This window comes from Narcine bancroftii, chromosome 4 (genome assembly GCF_036971445.1).
Source record: "Narcine bancroftii isolate sNarBan1 chromosome 4, sNarBan1.hap1, whole genome shotgun sequence".
Lineage (NCBI taxonomy): Eukaryota > Metazoa > Chordata > Chondrichthyes > Torpediniformes > Narcinidae > Narcine > Narcine bancroftii.
The window spans coordinates 64,118,592-64,134,465 of NC_091472.1; the positions used below are offsets into that span (position 1 = coordinate 64,118,592).

Sequence of the window (15,874 nt, forward strand, 5' to 3'; positions counted from 1 at the left end):
ACACGTCCAATGCCGCTCATCATCTTGTACACCTTCATCCTCCATCAAGTCAACCCTCACCTTGTGTTGCTCCAAGGAGTAAAGACGGAGTTCACTCAATTATTACAGATATTTAATGAGATACTACTTATTTTGGAATCATGGATAAAATTATTTAATAAAATTAAGTAAAAAGAGGGCTTCACCTTAGATGTAGGTTTAACAAGAACAGTTTAATGCACAAAATTCATCTAATTCAGTTGGAATATGTCCAGATAGAAAAATATTTTATTCCTATTATATTCCAGTGGACCCTTATTTTCTTTCACTCTTCTAGCAGCCCACTCCAATATTTTTTCCCTTGTTGGATATCTTAGTAGTTTAACCAAAATAGAGCATGGTTTTTGTTGTGACTGTGGTTTCAGTGTTGAAGCCCTGTGGGCTCTTTCGATTTCCATCTCTTCTTGAAGTTCTTCAGTCTCCAGAATTTTAAAAAAACTTTTTAAATATCTGTGCCTTCCTCACCTTCTTTCAGGCCCACTATTTTTTATATTATTATGTCTGCTAAAGTTTTCAAGAATGTCAATTTTCTGGGCCAATAAAGCCTGTGACTTTGTAACATCTTTATTCCTTGCTTCCATTTTTGTTTCCTTTAAAACAGTCATTTCCATTTCCAACCTTTCACTCTCCTACTTTTTCAAATTGTTTTTTTCATATCAATTATTACATTTTCCATTCATTGAATTTTTATATCTGTTTCCAGTACACAGTCACTATTAATTTTAATTGCTTCCTTGAAGGTTTCCATCAGCACTCTCATTTGATCATCAAAGTACTACAAAATACCACTTATGTTTGATTTTTACCCTTCATCTTATTCTGTATCTTTCTTGTTTTTTTTTTCAAATCTTCAGTCTCTTGTTCCACTTGACATGGAGCCTACTTCCACAGTAGGCTTGCTGCTGGCATCCGCAGTCTTCAGTGCCTTGATTGGAACGTGTTCCTCACACGCGCGACTTCACGTGCATTGGCATTCCTCTCTCTAACTCTGTCAGCCACTTCTGGTGCCCACTCTGTGGTCCATCACCTCCGACCCTGTTCGCCTACTAGCTTTGCAGTGTGGGTAGTCTTCCCCAGGAGAGTTCCTGGATCCGGAACACAGGTTAGGCCTTCCTTTTTGTCTTCTTCAGCTGTTTTTTTTTCCCATTTCTTCTTTACTATTCGATGCAACTTTCTCCTTCTTCGGTGCCACCCTCCAACTTTTCCTTCAATCTGATTTTTAAGTTTTGTGCCTCTCAGCTTTGTTTTTCTAACATTTTTTTAAAAAACTTTTCTCTGGAGAGGTCTGGTTTCACTGGACTAGCCGCAACTCCATCATGTGACTTCTCCCGTGATCTCAATCAACTTGAAAGACAAGTAGAGAAGGTCCAAGTCACATACTATCTGACTGAAATATATCACTGGATCAGAATCCCTCTGTGACTAACATCAACCACATGAGATAGAGTGCAAGTTAAATGCTAGTTTTAATAGACTAATCTCCACAGCTCAGTCTTTCTTACCTCTGTGCAAGCCGAGGTCAGAATGGAGGAGCCTCGCTCCGGTTGGCTTTATATACAAGGTCGTCAGGTGGTGACCCCTGGCGACCGAGTGGTGTAATAGCATCAACAGTGCGGGTAGACTGTCACTATGAGGAAGGACTCAGTGGTTGAAGGTGTGGCTTACCATCATCCTCACGAGCTTAATTCGGAGTGGTCAATAAAATGTCATTGTCCAATTTGCTAACATTCAGTGTGGCAGATAAATGGCTTCCCGTTGAGAAAAAAAGCAGGTGTTAGGTTGAACTGTAATTATGTCCGCAGTGAGCCATTTCATGTTTTAAAGCGCTGCATATCAGGAGGAGAGACTAAGAAATGCCCTAAAATCAGACCTAACTGATTTTGCCTCAAAGGAAGTGCTTCATTAAACGTAGAGTTATTTCCCCACCCCCAACCCCCACTTTTGCAAGGAAAACATCTGAGCTCTTACCACCCCTGTCCTTTCCGTCTTTACGTTGCTTCAGATGCTCCTCTGATAGAGTAGCAATGGACGACTTCACTCGTCGAGAAGGATGGGATGGGAAGGTGGGGGGGGATATTTGCCAGAAGCACGGTTCTCTCCGCGCGCCCACTGACGTGCGAGCGTCCCCACGTCGGCTCGCTCCAGCACGTCGACGACTGTTGTGCGTGGTTACTAAGCCCTTCTCGCCCCCTGGTGACAAGCGGGCCTGCAGTGCCGGCCACTTGCTCCTGCATTCAGCCGTAGACATCACTGGTGTGCCCCTGGGGGAGGCAATTTGGAGCGAAGGAGCATAATTTTTGAAACGACCCCCACCCCCCCCCCTTCTTTTTTTCCCTTCTTGCCAGCGTTTCTCGGGCGGGGGAAACAAATCAGAAGAAAAGGAAATGGCTGATAGAACTGCACCGAAATGCCAACTGCGCTTAGAATGGGTTTACGGTTACCGAGGTCACCAATGCCGGAATAATCTGTACTACACGGCTGCCAAGGAGGTGGTTTATTTCGTGGCTGGAGTGGGCATTGTGTACAACACCAGGGAGCACACACAAAAATTTTTCCTTGGTCACAACGATGACATTATCAGGTAGGGAGTGTACACGACGAAATAGTGAAGCCACCACAATATGTAATCAAGCAACTTCATGTTTTCGACATCCAGAACAAGATTATTGCTTTTGTAAGATGCTAAATGGATGAATTTAACGATGTGACTACGTCTTTATGCGTTCGTGTGCTTCCTTGAAGGTTTCCATCAGCACTCTCATCTGATCATCAAAGTACGACAAAATACCACTTATGTTTGATTTTTACCCTTCACCTTATTCTGTATCTTTCTTGTTTTTTTTTCAAATCTTCAGTCGCTTTGGTCTTGCAAAGCGAATATAATTTTACATGTAACTTCCTATTTTCCAAATAGGAATTGTTTCAAGTTCCAATCTTGCATTTAAAGTAGTTTTGTCATGGTCACTCGTCATTCAGGGCTTTTCCCAATTTACAGTTACAATTTGATATTGCAGGTTGTTATATTTGCCATTTGTTTCACTGCAACTTCTGGAATCCGATCCCAGTCTGATGTATGTTTTAGTTCACAGTGGCGAAATTCAAGATACGGTATTCTGATCCGGAATGGTGGACGACATCGTTATCCAATTCAATACACCTTAAAAACTAAACCGAAGTATTTTGCAGGAGGGTGCCATATATCGCAGAAATAAATTACTTTCTCCCGAGCCGAGTCTTTTTTTTTACGCAATGCCGCCGTTGTTAGATTAAACACGTATTCAACACACCGACAAGGTTCGCTGGAACATCAACGAGCTTTACACATCGATACCAGCTGGTTTTGAAAATGAGCACTGTTGGCAATTTGTATCATCTTAATTTATAATTTATCTACTATCCTTTTAATAGCCAATGTTTTAGGTCAGCGTTCAGTAAAAAATGTAATTCGTCTATTCTTTTATATTATTGTATTTTAATTGTGCAGTCATCAATTTCCTTAATCGGGTGATGTATAAAATGGTGATTTGTTGATATTTGAATTTAAAAATCTTGAGATTGACATATCGTCGCTCACCAGAAGAGGAAATGCAGCAAAATTCTGTTTGTATGATCAAAATACATGGTTCTAATGAAATTGCAAATCAATTTATTTTCATGTGGCACGATGACTTGAAAGGTCTCATGAAGTGGCGATTGTTTAAATGTTAATTTCAACAAAGCTACAATATTCTTGACTTTTTCTCGCCTATGGACTATTGGAGAGATTTGGGGAAAGAAAACTGTTGAATTTATTGTTTCAATATTAATTTAACACGAATCAACATTACAAACCTGGATATTTGCAAAACTATTACTTTCATTTGGAATACGATTTATGGTTTGGATATCTGGTAATGCTGTCTTTATCACTCAGTTGAAAAGGATATTTTAATGATGTGAACTTGTGTGGGGAGAGTTGGAGGGAGAAGGGAGGGAGTTGTTTGTCTCCAGAGCAGCATCAGTGCCATTGTGCAAATGTTTTGGGACAGCGTCCTGTTCAGTTAAAAAAAAATGATCTTCATTAGGATAATGGAAATACATTGAAAATGTATTCTTGCTGTTCTTTGAAGAATCTGAAAATAGGTCAGAGAAAGCTGCTATCCTTGCCTTTTGTTTTGGAATTTAGTATGGTGTTGAGACATAATTCATAGAAAAAGGATTACTTTATAAATGTGTGACTTCAGGTAATCTGAAACAAAAGAAAACAAATGGTATTTAACATTTACCAGACAGTTGTTTGACAATATAATGCATGAATTTTTTTTGGAGTGAAAATACTTTTGGATCATCTGCAAATTCTAATACAAGTAAAGCAGGAACAATAAAAAGGTAAAGACTGTTGTGGTCCATTTTCAATTCTATTTGTCCAAATTGTATAACATCTTAAATTGAACATAGATTGTACAACATCTTAAAAGTGATTAAAAGAGTGATTTTTTTAAAAAAATACAAACTTCAATCACTGTTTTTGCAGAATATCAGAAGTCACTAGCCTTTGCGATTTTCATTTGATGAAAATAACTGAGAAACAGTTTCTGTACTGATCATTTTTTTTCTGATTTTTCATGCTGAGTTGTTTAGGAATTCATTAGTTTGAGCTTTCAAGAGTCCAATCTTGTGTTAATTTTTTTTGTTGTTGTTGAGATTAATCAGCCTAGTTTTTTTTTTCATGACTGGTCCTCTTATTTTAAATTTATTTGGTGTAGTAGTTAATTCAACACCTTTACAGCACTGGTGATTGGGACCAGGGTTCGAGTCTGCAAGGAGTTTATACGTTCTCTATTTCTCTGTGTGGTTTTCCCCAGGGGCTCTGGTTTCCTCCCACCATTTGAAATGTTCTGTAGGTTGTAGGTTAATTGGGCGACATGGACTTGCTGTATGTCTAAATTAAAAATTATTATCCATTTTTTACTTGTTTCTTTCATCCATCAAGGTGTTTACATTTATTTGGAAACTTGTTGGAACATGAAATTCTGAAATGTCATGCTGCAGTATGAATAGAATATTGAATCCCTTTTGTAAATAGAATTTAAAAAAAACTTAACCTGCAGATCTTGGAAATATGAAACACTCAGCCCCATCTACTCCCAACTGCCTGCATTTACCCCATAATTCTCTCAACCTTATCTATTCATGGATCTTTCTAAATATATTTTCAACATTACAATTGCCTCCGCTTCTACTACTTCCTCTGGCAGCTTTTTTCATATGCCCACCACCCTCTGTGTGAAGAAGGTGCCCTTTGGGGTCCATTTTAAATCTTTCCTTTCTTGCTTTAAATCTATGCCCTTTACCTTTTAGATTTTTCTATCCTTGGAAGAAAGCTATGATATTATACCTTGTCTATGCCACTAATGACTTTTTAAGCCTCTATGATGGTGTTTTCCCTGGCCCACTGGTCTGCTATGTTTCAGGAAGAAAAGTCCCAGCTGATGCAGCTTATCCTAATTCAAGCCTACAATTCTTAGAAACTTATGAATATTTCATGCACAGTTTCTTATCTTTTTCCAAACCCCACACAATATTCCACGTAGTCTCACCAACATCATGTACAGTTGGAACATAACATCCCTGCTCCTGTACCCCATGTGTTGATTATGGGGGAATGTTTGCATAATATTTTGGTCACTACTCTGTCTACTATGTAGCCACTTTTCATAGAACATTACAGCACAGAGACTCTGCTGAAATATTTTTGGCCCTAGTCTCACTGACCTGCACGTAGCCCATAGCCCTCATCGATGTACCTGTCCAAGTTCTTCTTAAATGTTAAAACTGAGCCCGCATTCACCACCTCAACTGGCAGCTTATTTCCACACTTCCACCCACTCTCTGTGTGAAGAAGTTCCCCCTAAACCTTTCCTCTTTCACCCTGAACCCATGTCCTCTAATTTGTATTTCACTTGCCCTCAGTGGGGAAAAAAACATACCTACATTTACTCTGTCTATCCTCCTCATAACTTTAAATACCTCTATCAAATCTACCCTCATTATTCTATGATCCAGGGAATAAAGTCCTAACCTGTTTAACCTTTCCCTGTAACTCAGTTCCTGGAATCTTGGCAACATCCAAGTAAATCTTCTCTGCACTCTTTCAATTTTACTATCTTTTCTGTCATTTGGTGAGCAAAACTGCACACAATACTCCAAATTTGGCCTCACCAATGCCTTGTACAACTTCATCGTACTATTCCAGTTTCGATTTATGAAAGTCTCTTTTTTAAGCTCTCTTTACAACTCTATCTACCTGCACACCACTTTCAGGGAATTATCCATGTATTCCCAGATTCCTCTGTTTTACCACACTCCTTATTGCCCTAACCACTTACCCTGCATATCTTTTTTTGGTTTGACCTTCCAAAATATACCTCACACTTGTCTGTATTAAATTCCATCTGTCAATTTTCCATTTGGTCTAGATCCCCCTGCAAGCTTTGAAAACCTTACTCACTATCCACATCGCCTCCAATCTTTGTCTCATCTGCAAACTTGCTGATCCGATTTACCACATTATTATCCAGATCACAGATGTAGATGTCAAACAACAATGATCCCAACACTGATCCTTAAGGCACACCACTAGTCATATGTCTCCAGTCTGAGAAGCAATCATCCACCACCACTTTCTGGCTTCTCCTGTCTAGTCTATGTCAAATCCAGTTCACAACCTCACCATGAATACTGAGCATCTGAATATTCCTGGCTAATCTCCCATGTGGAACATTGTCAAAAGCTTACTAAAATCCATACAGACAACATCCACAGCCTTCAACTTTACTGGTAACCTCCTCCAAAAGCTCTATTAGATTGATAAAATATGACCTAGCACAATCAGTGCTTAGCTGTCCAAATGCTTGTACATCTGATCTCTTGGAATACCTTCCAATAATTTACCTATTATTGACATCAGGCTCATTGGCCTACAATTTCTAGGGTTACTTTTGGAACCTTTTTTAAACAATAGAACAACATGAGTTGCCTTCCAATCTTCTGGCACCACACCCAAGCACATTTTAAATATTTCTGTCAGAGCCCCGGCAATTTTTACACTAGCCTCTCTCAAGGACTGAGGGAATATCTTGTCAGGCCCTGGGGATTTATCCACCCATTTTAAAGAGGAGGGGCTTCTTGCTGTCTTAATCTGTTGAGGTTCCATGAACTCACTGCTTGTTTTCCTCCTTTCCCATGACTCTTGTCAGTTTCCTGGCTAAATACTAAAGCAAAAAAAACATTTAAGATCACATCCAGTTCTTCTGGCTCCATGCATATGGAACCACTCTGATCTTCAAGGGGACCAATTGTGATCCTTTTGCTCTTAACAAACCTGTAGAAACCTATAGGATTTTCCTTCATATTGTCTACCAAAGCCTTCTTTTAGCCTTCCTGATTTCTTGAGTTTTTTCTTGCACATTTTAATACTCCTCAAATACCTCATTTGCTCCGTTACCTATACCTGCTATATACCTCTCTCTTCTTCTGAACCAGATCCCCAATATCCCTCTAAAACTAAGGTTTCCTGTCTGTTAACTTTGTCTTTAATCCTGACAGGAACATACAAACTCTGACTTTAAAAATTTCACCTTTTGAAGGTTTTCCATTTACCTCACACATCCTTGCCAGAAAATAATTTATCCTAATCCATGCATTCTAGATCCTTTCTGAGAAAGGCCAATTTTGAGAAAGTGAGAATATTATCCTGACACCGACTATCCTTCTTCATAATCAACTTGAAACTAATGGCATTATGATCACTGGACCAAAAATGTTCCCCTTCACATACTTCTGTCACCTGTCTTGTCTCTTTTTTCAATAGGAAATCCAGTATTGCACTCTCTCCAGTTGCTACTTCCATATATTGATTAAGAAAACTTTCCTGAACACGTTTGACAAACTCCAAGCCAGCCAGCCCTTTTTACAGTATGAGAATCCCAGTCAATTTGTGGAAAGTTGATCTCCCACTATCACAACCTTATTTCCTACAGCCGTCTGCTATATCTCTACTTATTAGCTCCTCCAATTCTTGTTGACTGTTTGATGGTCTGTAATACAAACACACGAGTGTGGTCATACTTTTCCCATTTCTCAGCTTCACCCATATAGCCTCAGTTGAAGAGGCCTCTGGTGTGTCCTGCCCGAGCACAGCTGTGATATTTTCCCCGACAAGCAATGCCTCTCCTCCCTCCTTCATGCCCCTACTCTATCGCGTCTGAAACAAAGGAAGCCCAGAACACTGATCTGCCAGTCCTGCCTCTCCTGCAACCAAGTTTCACTAATGGCCACAATTCCACATCAATCCACACTCTAAGCTCATATGCCTTTCCTACAATACTACTTGCATTGAAATAGATGCACTGAGAACATTTGCACTATGTGCAGCCCTTTGACTTATAGCGTTACATGCAATTTTCACATCATCTTTTCCTCTATCTACTCTGGCACACCAGTTCCCGTCCTCCTGCAAACCTTCCTGCAAGGATATTAGTCGCCCACCAGTTCAGCTGCAAACTTTCTGTTGGAAGAGAGCCCAATGATTCAGAAACCTGAAGCCCTCCCTCCTTCACCATGTCTTCAGCCACATTTTAAGCTGCATTAACTTCCTATTTCTAACCACACTAGCACATGACTCAGGTAGCAATCCTAAGATCACAACCCTAGAGGTTCTGTCCTTCAACTTTTTACCTAACTTCCTGAACAGTCTTTGCAGGACCTACTCACCCTTCCTACCCACATCATTGGTCCCTACGTGGATCACAGCATCTGGCTATTTTACCTTTCCTTCTGAGAATGCCATGAACACAAGCTGAGATATCTCAGATCCTGGCACCAGGGAGGCAATATACCATCCAGAAATATCGATCTCTTCCATAGAACCTCTTATCTGTCCCACTAACTATGGAATCCCCTATCGCTAGGGCTCACCTCTTCTCCTCCCTTCCCTTAGCCATAAGATCAGACCCCATGCCTGAGACCTGACTGAGTGGCTTGTCCCTGGTAGGTAGTTTTCCCCAACAATATGCAAAATGGAATACTTGTTGTTGAGGGGAACAGTCACAGGGTTGCCCTGCACTGCCTGTTCTTCCCTCTCCTGACTATCACCCGGCTACCTTCCTCCTGCCTCCTAGCTGTGATAGCATTCCTGTAACTCATTTCTATCACGTTCTCAACATCCCAAAAAGGTCTAGTGTTCATCCAACTCCAGCTCCAATTCCTTAACTCAGTTTGTAAGGAGCTGTAGCTGGATGCACTTCTTACAGATGAGAAGTCCGGGATACTGGTGGCTTCCTGACTACCCAAATTCTGCAAGAGAAGCATTCCCCTGCCATGGCTGCCATTCCCACTGCCGAAGATTAAAGGAAAAATTATATACAAGATAAATGAAACCTGCCCTTGCCTGTGCCTGGACCAGCTGATTAGAGGAGAGGCCACACTGGATCTAGTGGTGGGTCATAAACCTGGTCAGGTGACAGACCTCTCTGTGGGGGAGTATTTCGGTAAGAGTGATCACAATTCCCTGAGCTTTAGCTTGATTGCCCAATCAGTTTTTTCCTGCTGAGTCAGCTTTTAAAAATCTTACTCCAACAGCCTTGGATCACATGACCTTGATTGCCCAAACAGCTTCTTCCTCTGAGTCTGAGCTTTTTGCTGCAACTGCCTTGGGATGGTTAACTGTCATGGAACTCTGTGTGGCGGAACCACTGTATAGCTATTAGCACTGTCTGTATGAATGTACTGTATGGGCTGGCCTAGCCCTGCACATGTGACTCCTTCCCTCAGATTTTCCATAAAGGCTGTTACATTCAAACTCCTCCCTCAGTACCTGCCTTCGAACCAGGCCATCAACATGTAAAATGTGCTGATGTCCTATGGTAATTAAAGCCTATTAATCACAACTCTCAGTCTAATCTGGTTGATTGATAGTGCTGGATTATGTACCTGTTACCATAAGTCTTTGTTTTAGACATTCTCTAGGGCCCTACTATTCATTACCCTGGTTTACCATACCAAAGAACAATAACTTGTCAGAATTAAATTTCATCTGCCATTCCTTGACCCACTTTCCCAGTTAATCTAGATTTCTTATTTAATTTAGACATACAGCACAGTAACAGGCCATTTCGGCCCACAAGTCCGTGCTGCCCAATTTGCATCCCATTACCTTACAATACTGGTACATTTTGAACAGTGGGAGGAAACCGGAGACCCCAGAGAAAACCCATGAAGACACAGGGAGAACGTAAAAACTCCTCACAGACAGTGTGGGATTTGAACCCTGGTCTGGACCTGATTGCTGATGCTGTAAGAGCGTTGAGCTAACCTCTATGCCAACCATGCACTACTGTCTACTATAGGTCTGATTTTTGGTGTAATCTGCAAACTGCCAACCATTGCTAACTTTATTATCATCCAAGGCATGAATATAGATGACAAAAAACAATGGAGCCAGCATTGATCTGTCTAGCACACTACTGGTCACAGGCCTCCAATCCCATTACTACACTTACTATCAGAACAATTCATTGACTCATTGCCCAAATCACCCTGGATGACAAATAATCTGACCTTCTATGCCAGCCTACCATCTGGGATAGCTAATATTGTGCTTTAGGCCCCTAAATAGACCTTGGGATACTGAATAACTGAGAAGTCGGCAGAATTTGGAATGGTACAGAAATTACAGGGTTGTTATTATGGGAGACTTCCCCTTCCAAAATATTGATTGACTGCAAGAAGGATAGATGGGACAGAATTTGTCAGGTGTGTCCAAGATGGATCCTTGACACAATATGTGGACTAGCTGATTAGAGGAGAGGCCACACTGGATCTGGTGGTGGGTCATTAACTTGGTCAGGTGACAGACCTCTCTGTAGGGAGCATTTTGGTGAGAGTGAACACCACTCCCTGAACTTTAGCATAGTTATGGACAAGGATGAAAGCAGACAGAATGGGAAAGTGTCTAATTGGGGAAGGGCTAATTATGATGGGATGAGGCAGGAACTAGGGAGAGAAAAATTTGGGACAGATGTTCACAGGAGAAAGCACCAAATTAATGTGAAGGATGTTTAGGTTCCACTTGTGCAGGGTTCTGGGCAGGTTTGACCCACTGAGACAGGGAGATGATGGTAGGAAAAAGGAACAGTGGTTGACAAAATAGTTGAAGCTGACAAAATAGATGCTAGTTAAAAAGAAGGAAGCATACATTAGATTTAGGAAGCAGAAAACAGGAAGGGCTTATGAAAATTGTAAGGTAACCAGAAAGGAACTGAAGAAATTACTTGGGAGAGCTCGAAGGGGCACAAGAAGGCTTTAGCATGTAGGATTAAGGAGAACACCAAGGCATTCTATGCATGTATGAATAATAGAAGGATGATGAGGAAAGATAAGGCTGCTTAAGGATAAAGGAGGCAGCATGATTGGAGGTGGAGGAGGTTCTAAATGAATATTTTGCTTCAGTATTCACTAGAGAAAAGGACCTTGGTTAAGGTGAGGTCAAAATAGAACAAGCTTATGTGCTTGACCACGTTGCGATTAGGAAAGAGGAAATGCTGGATCTTTTTAAAAAAAAAAAAATTAAACTTAAAAAGTACCTGGGGTCAATTGGAGAGGATTATTAAGGACAGGGTTTCTGAGCATTTGGAGAAGTATAGTCCGAACGAGCCTGCCTCGTGGAAGTCAAGATGGCGTTTTTAGCTCCAGGCCCGATGCCCAAGAAGGCCCAACCTGCCGAAGAAGAGTGAGGCTCACCCAAGAAGTTGGTGTCAGGCGAGTTCGAACCTGGGAAAGCTATCGGTGTGGTCCCTGATCAAATGTTGGGAAATATGGGGCCCTCGGGGGGGAAAAATGAGCTCTGGAGCACAGCATGCGTCGCGTTCCTTCCCCTCCCGAGAACAGAGTGTGAAGCGTACCTGAGAGCGCGGCGCAACGGGCTGCAGGGTGGACTCACCTGAGGGAGCTGGAGACCTTAGCCCCACATTGGGGGATAGCTACAATGTGGGTCCCAGTGAGGAAGACTCAGATGACAGCCTGAAGGGAGACACTGGTGGTGGACCTGGGCCTGGCATCAACAAGAATGGAAGGGGGTAAGGAGTCCTCACCGCAGGACATATTGCATGCTATGTTGAACATGGAGAAAAAACTGGCAAAGATCTAAAAGAAAAGACTAGTAAGCGATGTAATAAGATGGACAAATGGGAGATTGCCCAAACTGGTTGAGCTGGAAGAGTAACTGAATTGGAGGACAAAATTGGTAATAGTGAAGACAGAATAAACAAACTCGAGACCGAATTTACTGCTTGGGAGATGGAGAGGGGACACCTCTGGCAGAGGATAGATACTCTGGAAAAACATAGCCTGAGGAATACTATTAAAATTATGGGGCTGCTGGGAATGGAAGGATCCCATGGATTTTTTAAAGCAATGGCTCCCAGAGGTTCTGGGAAAGGAACAATTGGGAGATATGGTGAAGATAGAGAGAGCCAATCAGACTCCCTTCCTGGGCCCCGGGCAGAGACAACGCTCGGTCTTGGTGAAACTTTTGCATCACCAAGATTGTGAGAAGATTTTAAGGGCAGTAGCATTCAGGGCTAAAGTGGTGGGGGGGGGGGCAATGGAACTGGAGGGGCAAAATATTATTTTATCCGGATATAAGTGCGACCCTCCTTAAGTAGAGGAAAGAATTTGATCCAGTAAAGAGGATGGCAAAACAAAAAGGGTATGAATGTGTCCTAAGGTACCCAGCAATTCTAAAAGATATAATGCTGGGAGGCAAAAAAAAAGTTTTTGTCAGAGGCCAGGGAATTTGTAAAGTGGCTGCTGGTCTGCCAGAAATAATATATATGGGGGTAATGCCTAACAGTTGATGATAATGTTTGTTTTTGTGGTTTATACAAATATACTGTTGAAAATATTGTAAATAAGTTATGGGAAGAATATTTGGAAAGGAAATAGTCTGGGTGTTTTGTTGCGGGTCCAGCGGACTGGAAATCATGGCTGAAGGAATAAGGTTGGGTAAGGACTGACAAGGGGTGGCAGGGTCATAGAGTATAGATTGGAGGATCTCTGGGACAATGATCAACAACATAAAATATGTTAGTTTTAACGAGAAAATAATAAGGAAACGAGTCGGTACACATTTAAAAAAAAAAAATGGGGGTGGATCTGGCCTTCCTTCGGGAAACTCATTTAATGGTGCGGGAACACCACAAATTAAAAAGGGGCTGTTGGGCCAGGTAATATCCTCCTCGTTCAGTTTGCATGTAAGGGGGGTGGCAATATTGATAGGGAAGAGTGTTCCAGTGAGAGTGCAGAACATGACTACAGATAAAATGGGAAGATTTGTAATGGTGCACTGTCAGATCCTGGACCATAGTAAATGTATATGCCCCCAATTTTGATGTCAAAGTTTATACAGAGCACTTTCCTAAGATTGGCAGAAGCAAAGGAGAACATCCAGATTGGGGGAAATTTCAATTTTTGTCTGGACCCTGTCTTGACAAAGAAAATAACTAAAATAAAGGTGGTGAGGGCTACCATTGGCTACATGAAGGAGCTGAATTTGATAGATGTGTGGAAAAGGAAGCATCTGAGAGAGAGGGACTATTCCTTCTACTCAAAACAACATGAATGCAGATAGATATATTTTGCAATGCCAACTGTTCCTCTACTCCACATAATTTCTCCTATGGGATATCCTCAAAGCATATTGTTATATGGTAATTATGGTTATATGGTTATATTTGAGAGGCCAGATAATTGGATACACCAAGACAGTGAAGAAATAATATGATGGAGGTAGATGAATTGGAGCAAGAAATTATCCACTTAGAAAGTGAATCAGGCTCAGAGGACCATTACAGGGCTCTAACAAACAAGAAAATGAAGTATAATTTGGTTCAAACCTATAACATGGAAAAGGCCATAATGATGTCAAAACAAAAATACTATGAATTAGGGGAGAGAGACCATAAAATCCTCTCTTGGCAGTTGAGGACAGAATAGGCCTCAAGGACAATCAATACAATACAAACTGGGAAGGGCAGGACCACATACAAACCAAAGGAGATTAATGAGATCTTTAGGGAATTTTGTGAGTTTCTACAAATCAGAACTAATGGGGGGGGGGGGGGGAGCGGAGGCAGGGCGGTGTCTGATTAAAATTAATGGGTTCCTGTCCAAATTAGCACTTCCAAATTTGGATCCAGAAAAACAGGGTAGCCTATATCTTCCTTTCACAGAAGAAGAGATAGGAAAAGCATCGAACTTGCTGAAGACTAACAAGCCTTCAGGGGAGGATGGGTTTCCACCTGAGTTCTGTAAAGAATTCTATATGGAAGTGGTAGGCCAGGCAATGGAGACCCATACCCTCCCAGAATCTTTCTTGACAGCAATCATTACGATGATTCTCAAAAAAGACAAAGATCCGTCCTTGTCGTCTTCCTATAGACCTATTTCGCTGTTAAATACTTGCCAAAGCTCTGGTGAATATATTGTCTAATTATTTGCCAAAACTGATAAACAAAGACCAGACAGGCTTTGTGCAAAAGAGACAGGCAATGGACAATATTGGCAGACTATTGAGTATAGTGCATCTGGCACAAAGCAGGAATGGGAGGGGTCTGGCTGTGGCCCTGGATGCAGAAAAGGCATTTTAGATTCTGAGTCATTGGGATTTTCTATTCAGTGCTGGAAAAGTTTGGGTTAGGACCAACTTTCACAAATTGGGTAAGGGCACTGTACCATGCGCCCAAGGCTAAAGTTGTGACCAACGGACAAATCTCTCCAGCATTCCCACTGACAAGATCAAGGATGCCTGCTGTCTCCAACCCTGTTCATATTGGCCATAGAGCCGTTAGCCAAAGCTATTAGATGGGACCCAGACATAAAAGGTTTTCGAGCAGGCTAGGAAAAACATAAAATCTATTTATTTGTAGATGATGTACTGATATATCTGATAGACCCGGTAAACTCATTGTCTAAGTTGTGCTTTATACTAGAGGACTATGGGAAGATCTCTGGCTACAAGGTTAATTGGAACAAGAGTGAAATTTTACCACTCTCCAAGTGGGATTACAGTCAATGTCAGCAAAACAGTTATTTAAAGTGGCCACAAAATGGGATCAAATATCTAGGAGTGAGAATAGATAACAACTTGAATAATTTATACAGGTTGAACTATACCCCCTTTCTGGAAAGGATTGAGGAAGACTTAAATAGGTGGATGTCCCTGCCTATAACCTTGGTGGGCAGGGTCAATTGTATTAAAATTAATGTGTTGCCAAGGCTTCAGTACCTTTTTCAGACACTGTCTGTGGTATTGCCCTTGGGATTCTTCCGAAATCTGATCTAGTGGGTAAGAACGTTCCTATGGAAAATGAAAGGTGGCCAGGGTCTCTATGGAAAAATTGACCTAGAATTATATATATATATATATATATATATATAAATGGGTGGTTTACAATTGGTGGGGGGGAGAGGAGAGGGGAATGTTCCATTCTGGGCACAAATTGGCTTGCATATAGTGGAGGAGAAGGGGGCAGAGGACTTTATTTATAAATGGGATACTAAATTGTTATCTGTAAAAGCAGGCTGCCCTATTTTAAAACAAGTCATTGGTATTTGGAATAAAATTAACCAATATTTGGGTATCAAAGTAGGGGTGTCCCCAAACCCCGCCCCCCCCCCCCCCACCCCTGACTCAGAATAGATTAAGACCGTTAATGGTAACAAGATCCTGGACACCTGGCATCAGAACGGCATCAGGCGCATAGAGGACTGTTATAAGCAGGAGGCAATTTTGTCA

General features: G+C 41.3%; 1 protein-coding gene and 1 long non-coding RNA gene across 9 annotated transcripts in view; one reads left to right on the forward strand and one right to left on the reverse strand.

Moving 5' to 3' along the window:
* Nucleotides 1–193: 193 nt before the first annotated feature.
* LOC138760634 (uncharacterized) lies at nucleotides 194–3,561 on the reverse strand. The gene is made up of 2 exons (XR_011355766.1): nucleotides 2,008–3,561; nucleotides 194–1,383 (listed from the first exon to the last, which is right to left on the reverse strand). It is a non-coding gene; the product is annotated as an uncharacterized lncRNA (long non-coding RNA).
* Nucleotides 2,016–15,874, forward strand: part of LOC138760632 (echinoderm microtubule-associated protein-like 6) — a 371,242-nt gene continuing 357,383 nt past the window's right edge. For 2 of the 8 annotated variants that reach the window (XR_011355764.1, XM_069931441.1), the window contains exon 1: nucleotides 2,017–2,620. Coding sequence is in view for 6 of the 8 variants with exons in the window: in XM_069931441.1 (XP_069787542.1) it covers nucleotides 2,424–2,620 (197 nt within the window). In the remaining 2 variants the exon portion in view is untranslated. Of the gene's footprint in view, nucleotides 2,621–15,874 lie in introns of all 8 variants that reach the window. The other 6 variants (XM_069931439.1, XM_069931440.1, XR_011355765.1 and 3 more) reach the window with 4 other exon arrangements.